Source organism: Ochotona curzoniae, unplaced genomic scaffold, assembly GCF_017591425.1.
Source record: "Ochotona curzoniae isolate NIBS_2020 unplaced genomic scaffold, NIBS_Ocur_1.0 contig_883, whole genome shotgun sequence".
In the NCBI taxonomy this organism is placed as follows: Eukaryota; Metazoa; Chordata; class Mammalia; order Lagomorpha; family Ochotonidae; genus Ochotona; species Ochotona curzoniae.
Genome location: NW_024466599.1, coordinates 36,169,312 through 36,177,160, shown reverse-complemented (window position 1 = coordinate 36,177,160; position 7,849 = coordinate 36,169,312). Strand labels below are relative to the sequence as shown.

At 50.0% G+C, this 7,849-nt stretch overlaps 1 protein-coding gene across 4 annotated transcripts in view; it reads right to left on the bottom strand.

Moving 5' to 3' along the window:
- Positions 1 to 922: 922 nt before the first annotated feature.
- ADD2 (adducin 2) overlaps positions 923 to 7,849 on the bottom strand; it is a 49,746-nt gene continuing 42,819 nt past the window's right edge. For 3 of the 4 annotated variants that reach the window (XM_040993243.1, XM_040993242.1, XM_040993244.1), the window contains exon 16: positions 923 to 7,139. In XM_040993243.1, the coding sequence (XP_040849177.1) occupies positions 6,832 to 7,139 (308 nt within the window). In that variant the 3' untranslated portion in view covers positions 923 to 6,831. The remainder of the gene's footprint in view (positions 7,140 to 7,849) is intronic. The other variant, XM_040993245.1, reaches the window with a different exon arrangement.

Sequence of the window (7,849 nt, the reverse complement as noted above, 5' to 3'; positions counted from 1 at the left end):
GAATTGTGTCTCCAGGTTTGTACGCCCCTAGTCACTGGCCCAGGAATTGCACAGGAGGAAGAGTTCAGATAAGAATCTCTCCTTGTTGAACCATTGGGAGCTTCATAGTGCAGCATTTGTCAACTTCACAACAAGGGGCTTTGGGGACCTTGGCAGAGCAGAGAGCGCCGGCTTTGGGGCAGGGGAGAACCTGGGTTTCAAGCTGTGTGGTCCACAGGATCTTGTGGCCACCTGGCGGGTACCAGGAGGCAAGAGGATGAAGATGTGTCAGGACTCCAAGCCTGGGGTCTTGCAGCATGTGGGAGCAGTGGTCCCAGGATGAGGGTAAGGCCCTGTGAGGACACGCAGGCAGTGGGAAGTTGTGGGAAGGGTGTGGTTTGAATCGCTAAGGCCTTGGTTTCCGTTAAATGGGGGAAATGGCAGGCCTCTCTCCCTGGGTTCCTGAGCACTGAATGTGGCAATGGGTGCAAGGTGTCTGCAGCAAGCAGCACAGGGTGGATGGACAACCAACACCAAGAACCTGTGGCACTCTGTGGAGTGCAAAAGAGCTGGGGGCGCAGAGGGCAGAAGCAGCTCTTTGCTCTCTCCCCGCAAGGCATCTCCACTCCCTGTTCACTCTTTGGGGTGACTATTTAGCTCCCCCAGCCCTCTGTGTCTGGCCTGCGCCCTCTGCAGGCCCATCCCCGTGTGCCCAGACCACTGGCCTTTGCAGGCTTGTTTTCAAACCCACATGGCCTTTGCTTTTGTAGAAGATTCTAGCCTTTTACTATCTCCCTTTCCAAGTCAGAAGCCAAGGATACATGAGTTTAGTTTTCTAGATGTGAGAAATGAGTGGTCTTGTTTCCCTAAACGGGTCCCCCTCGTGGACTGCTGCTCTCCAGGGAGACCCGAGCAATGGACAGAAATGGGCCACACACGCAGGGAAGCCAAGCACGTTTGATTTACTAGGGCAATGCCTGCAGGTGAGAGAACAGCACACACGCACAGAAACCCAGGGGCGAGAATGCGGCCCCCACAACACGGCCAGACACCAAAGCAGTGGAAGGGCTCAGGGAAAATCCAGTGAACATCCAAGGGCAGCTTTGGTGCTCAGAGATTCAAACAGAAAACTATACAAAACCAATCCATAAATATATATATATATTATATATGTGTGTATATATATAAAATTGCAAAATAAAAGCCCAAGAAATGCATCATCCGTCTGCATGTGAGTGGCTCAAAACGTGTTAGCATAGAGGCAACACCATTTGTGGGGTGACACAGGATCTGGGACCGGAAGAGGTGGGGCGGCCAGCATTTCAATCGCACAAAGAATATTTACATGGAACCCCTATTTGAAACCACATGATACTAGGAAGGCTACACACAGACCATGTATGTACAAGGGAAAACAAGAGGAGAACCCACATGTGACGATTGTCAGACACAGACATTTCGCTAGAGAACACTGCACCCTCGGTCTAGATGGGGTTCCTGTTACCATGCACCCCGGTTGGGCCATCCCCACCTCCTGAGCTCTGCCCTGCACTCCCGTGACAGGGTGAGCCCTGGGACCCAGTGGTTCCCAGTGACAGAGATGGCAGGAATTTAAAGAGTTGGTATCAGCTGCCTACCCAAGAGAGAACCGTGGGTGTGAGGTGGGCACGATGGAGAATGACTGCCCATTCTTTAAGGGGCTGTGACACTTTTCAAGTGTCCCTTGGGCTTTTCCATAAGACAGCTTGCTGCAGAGAGGAAAGCTGAGGGTCTCTCTGCAGCCAGCCGGCAAGCATCCCCACTTCAATGCTTGCAGGGTCTTTGTAGGAGGCGATGTGTCCATCACAGCTGTCCTCATCCTGGTGCATGGGTAACAGTGGGCAAGAAAGGAAAAAGGGACCAGACCTTACCAGGGAAAACTGGGCCACCAAACACCAATTTGGCAACTCTTCATGCCACCTAAGTGGGAAGCAACACAAACCATCACTTCTGCATCTTTAAGAACACTCAACTGCAAATTCTTCCTAAGAACAGGAAACTACATTTTCAAAGGGACTGTCTGTATAAACACAATGCAAGGGGCCTTGGCCACCAAAGAATGCCCTGCCTTACAGCAGCCCCCATCCCACCCCCGCCAGTGAGCTGGGTATGGCTTCCTGCAAGGCAAAGGAGAGCTGGACATGCCTCAGTGTTGGAGCTCTACACAGAGACTCTCATTTCTGACCACAAGGGTGTCACGCCCAGAGGATGTGGGTCCTAATCAGGGGCTTTGGGAATCATCACACACACACACTTTTGCATATCGCAATGCAACTGTGCATGGATGATGGCCAGCGAGCCTATTTCCTAAACCTGAAGTCCCTTCATGCCTCTTTCTACATTAAATGATCCCCTCAGAACAGGTGTACAGAAGATGACATCTTGCGCCATCGGACTCTGCACTGGACCCTGGCTTGTCCTCTGTGAGTGGAGGCCACCAAGGCATCCTCTCCCTCTCAGAATTTCTCCGAGGACACAGTTGAGCTCCCACATTGGGACCACCTAAGAAGCCCTGTGCCTGTTCTGCTTGAAGTCTGCTGCAACCAAGCCAAGCAACGAGGGTGCTTCTGCCAACCCACAGGTTCAAACGTAATCAAGGAGCAATATTCTCTCACTTCTTTGATGATCAAGGACTGTCTACTTTGGGTCTTGAACTAGAAAAAAGAAAACTCACTTATTTAAAAGTCTGGTCTGTAGGCTTATAGCAGGATGTTTGTCTGTCTATTGCTGTGAATTCTGTTGTGGAAAAATCCAACCTTATTTTTAACCCCTTAGACTTTTCGCAGTCAATCATTCTGTCAGGTGAATGGCTCTTTAAAATCTGCCACAATTAAAGACATGGACTGATAGCACTTCTCCCATAATGACAAGAGTGATGGCACACTGTCACAGCAATGAAGAACTGCATCTGACTGCCTGCCTTGCCCTATGAGGGAGGAAGGGAGGGGGAGAGGGAGGGAGAGAGAACACCCAATGGGGAACAGGATGCAGGCTCAGTCAACATGAATGCCTGGCACATGGCAGAGCTTTACGCAGTGGGGTTTCTACTCTAAGAACCTGCTTCTCATCCAAATCCTTTATAAAGAACCCATCCACACATAGAAGCAGAAACTCGTCTTTGTGACTACAGTGCTAAGTGGGTTATTTCTTTGTGTACAACCTGGCCCATACAAGAAGTCGCCTGAGTCATCTGCAGGTCAGGAAGTGGAAACAGCCTTTTGAAGCTTAGATGGGAGGATCATTGTCCCACCCTGGGACTGGGGATCAGTCAATGGCACACAAGAAAGTCTGGAGCCAAGCTTCTTTCTCTCACCATTCATCCCTCCTTCCTCCCTGTCCCAGTTCCTGACACCTTCCCACAAAAGCAGGTTTAGAAACTTTCCCACTTCCCTGCTCAGCCAGCCACAGAGTGGAAATTCAAAATTTCACATCCCTTGTCTGGAAGATGCAAGCACTCTAAGTGACACACTGAGAATTAAATCCATAGCCTACAATTGCTGAGCTCTCAGATATGCATTTTCTCCAGTCAGATGTTCCTGGTACAATCTGAAGCATTCAGCCAGCTTTCATACAGAACCACCGAAATGCCTTCCTCTCACCCTGGCAGCTATGGTCGTGCTGGGACTGAGTGTCCGTTTCTATGGCACTTGGCACACGTCCTCAAGCCTGGAGCTAAGCATATCACATGTCCAGGGAAGAGGACATGGGTAGAAGGGTCCAACAGCTATCGAAGCAATTATACACCAAGAACAAATAGGATTGGAAACTAACCACTGGCTCTTTGAATATTCCTCTCTTCTTGCTGAAAATCTTTCCAAAGATGCTTTATCCAAAAAATTTTATGACAATGGACTCTGGACTGGAAGGTCACCATTGGCTATGAAGAACAACGTGGTGGGAGATGGGCTGTCAAACACGTGGTTCTGAGTTGCATTTCAATGTTGACATTTCATCAGATCTTCCACACCCCCGGCCCTGTCCCTTCCAGTCTCTGGTTCAGGTCTAATCAAGATGCCATGTGGACTTAATGCCCTCCAAGGCACCCAACTACTTACATAAGAAAGCATAGGCCCTCCACACTTTCTACAAGTTACTTGAGGACCTAGCCGTCTAACTTCAAGAAGCACTTGGGGCCCTCCACCTGGGGCTCACTCTGGCTATAGTGTGCCACCCTGTGGAACACACCACATTCCTATGCCTTTGCCCATGTTCCTCTCTCAGCATGGAATGCCGAACCAACCCTCTCTTCTCCTGGGAAATTCCTCCTTGTTTGGAAAACCTAGCTTAGTGATCATTCCTTTCATGAATTTTTAGTTCATTCTTGCTTCCTCATGTCTCTGTACCCTGGCCCATTTTACAATTTATCTACATGTCTCCTATGCTCATAAAATTCCTGAAGGCAGGAACTAGAGGTCCTACCCTCATACCCTGCCATGACCCAACCTCAGTGCCTGTTTTTTTCCCCCCTTTACACCAGGAATGAACAAATTAATGAATGTACAAAGGCCCCATGGCATGAATTTTAGGAAGCTGCTCCAGCAAGGCCCTGGCATTTTCATATCAATGATACCCATGTCACTGTTGCAAAGGGAATGAAAAGAACTGCCTTGATGCCATCACTCATCCTTGTCTCTGCTTCAATCACTCATATGCAAACAGCCTTGGCAGAGGCTGTGTCCACTGCACTCTTCCTTTAACACTGTCTGCCACTTACTGTTGTAGGCACAATGATTCCTTTCTTTTAATGTAGCAAAATGCTTAGTGGATGTTTAACAAATACTGAGGAAGAGTGAATGCATAAATGAATAAATAATCTATTTTTTAAATAGAAGGCATCACATGATTGGCTTTTTAAAGGCATGTCCTACATAACAGATTTTTCTGAGACACAGATCTTTTGACTATTGGGGTCTCCCTCATAGGATGCAACCCCAGTCAAGTAGAACAGAGAAAGGGGTCCTGGGTTGTCATCAGGAATCTGCATGACAGACATGGAGTAGTAGGCTTTCCTTAGTCACATATCCATTCTTTGCTTCTCAAAACATAGTCATCATGGGACCATGGGCTCTTGCTTTGCCTCTCTTCCAGAAGTCTACTTGGGCACTGCCCCAGTCTAAGCTAACCAGAAACTTCAGGTGCCCTGTTGTGGCTACAACCTGGTAGGCTGACACACCTGGCTTTCAAGTCCTGACATTATGCAATGAAGACCAGGCTCAGAACAGTCACACCTGGGAATTAAATTTGTCCATTCACTAGAGCCGGAACTCAGGATGACCCAAGTTCAAATCTGGGACCTAGAGCCTTCCACCCAAGCCACCCAGGGCAAGTCAATAAGCCTTCTGATGGTTAAGTTTCCTCATTCTCAAAATGGGACTAATCTTGGCCGCCTCACAGGAGTATTACTAGCGTTAAGGATAATGGGTGGGAAGCCGACACAGTGTATATACAGAAAATATTCAAAACTGGGTGAACTGTGATTAAGAATTTCCAAAAATATTTTTACAATAATCAAGACAAAGGGGAAGACACAGTGCTTTAAAGAGGATGGATTGTCTAACTGTGAGGAGTCAACAGCACTCATACATGGGCATCCTGTGGACAAAAGTGAAATCAGTAGGATAGAAGCTAAAGCAAGACCTGTGGCTTCTCTCAGGCCCTGGGAGGGTCACAGAGTGGCAGGCCTGGGATCATCCTCACTCCGAGGATGAGCCTCAAAGGACTTCTCTCTGCTCCTCCTCTGCTGGACCAGGGGGACCAGCTGAAACCAAAGGAGCCAGGGTCCAGGTGCCAAGGAAAAGATGAGTCATGGTTTATGAGCAGGTGCTCCTGGGTCTGAGGGAGCATCAGAAGCCCCTGACACGGGACCACAGAGATGGGACACCACTCGCCATGCACAGCTGGGAAGGCACAGCACGACAACACTTCCTCCATGCTTCTGATCTACCTTGCACAACCCAAAGCCACCAAAGGATTTCAATTTCTCCCAACTTCTGCCCTGAGACAGCTCTTGCCTATGCACAATTTGGTTTTAGTTTTGAAGTGCCTGAGATTGTATGATCCAAATGGGGTCAAGTTCCTGGTGTGTACTAATCATTCATACCAGCCCCCATCCTCAGGCTTCCTTGCCTTGCCCTCGTGTCTGCCGACTCTGACAACAGTTCCATCCTTCGTTCAAGAGGTTCCATGAAGCAAGCTCAGGATCAGGATTTGGAGAAAGACATGCTAAGCCATCAGCCCTTGGGAACAAAGATTAACTTCTGTTGGAGGGGACGAGTCAAAGTGTCTGGTTACTTTGAGCAGAAACACAGGGACCCAACTGGAAAAGAGTTTTCTAAATGGAGAGAGAGAGAAAGAGAGAGAGAGAGAATCCACCAGCAGGAGGCTGGATTCCTGCATGCAAGTGGACCTCATGCAGGAAGCCCTGACCTGTCTGACTTAATCTGAGCCTTCAAGGCCTCTCAGCCCATTTCCGGCCTTCTTGCCCTGGGCTCAGCTTGGTGGGCAACATCCTAACAAGGGCGGCCCACACCTAGGCAGTGTTGTTTAGTGGGAAGAATGCTGGGCTGGGAGCCAGGAGTCCTGATGTTAGGGCAGGCTCTGAGGTGAACGAGCTATTGACCTTGGGCAAGTCGCCTGATTTCACTGTGGGGACTCTCAAATGAGGGAGTGGCCAGGCAATCTGCAGGGTCCCCCTGCACGTGGGAGCCAGGGTCCAGTTCTGCCCCGTTGTGGCCCTGAGCCTTCAGGGACAGAGAAGGGAGAAGGCAAGGGAAGAGGAAGAGGATGCAAAGTGGAGCCCCTGGGTGCCCCAAGTCAGGACTCCACTTTCTCCTTCTTTTTGCTCTTTTTCAGGAATGAGGGGGTTCTGAATTTCTTTTTCTTCTTTGAGGGAGACTTAGAAGGAGAGCCTTCGGGTGACATGGGGCCGCTGGTGACCGACTCGGTTTTGTCCTTCGAGGTCTCGACATCCGTGTCGCCGTGGGTGGTCATCTGGCCGAGGCCTTTGCTCAGGACATCCTCTGCTGACGGCTCCTCCTCCCTCCCATTCACCACCACCCCTTCCGGCTGCGCTGTTTCAGGCTCTGAGGTGTCTTTGCTTGTCTCTGTCGTCTTAGCACCTTCTAGAAAAAGATCAAAATAATCATGACCCTTAAGACTTCACTGTGGTGTGAACATCCACCTCGATCAACAGAACTGTTTCTAGGCGATTCTGTAAAGTGCGTCCAGTGTGCGAAGCAGGCCATATCGACACAGTGGGGAAGCAGGCACTTGGAGGCACAGGGAGGAAGGGGTTCATGGCCAAATCCTGCACCCCCAGCCTTGAGGTCTAGGGAACAGCCCCCTCTGCTAGGCAGGAGCTTGGGACTCTTCTCCACAAACTTTAGCAGATGTGGTGTTGGGACCCAGCAGGGGCCAGCAGAGGCTCCATGCACAAGGAGCACAGACAGAGGTTCCAGACCCAGGGTAGAGAGAGGCTGCAGGGAGGGCACCTTTCTGGAGGCATCTGCAAACGCTAAGCAGCTCAGTTTTGCCAAGAAAGAGAAAGAAGCCTCATGTTTTTATAGCACCCTGCTTCCCACACCAGGGAAGGTCTTCGGGGAACACAAGACTATCCTCAGAGGGCAGAGTGCAGGGGGAGGAAGGGGACTCCCTGAGGGACATGGACCCCATGCACCTCCAGGTTGTAAGGGGGAACCCCTGTCAGCCCACTCTAATGCCCACAAGGGGTCCCTAGCCTAGCTTCCACCTGGGGAACCTGTTGGGATTGTTGTCAGGTTCAAGCGCAGAGCTGCTCAGCCTCTGGGGAACTATACCCTCCTGATACCGACCA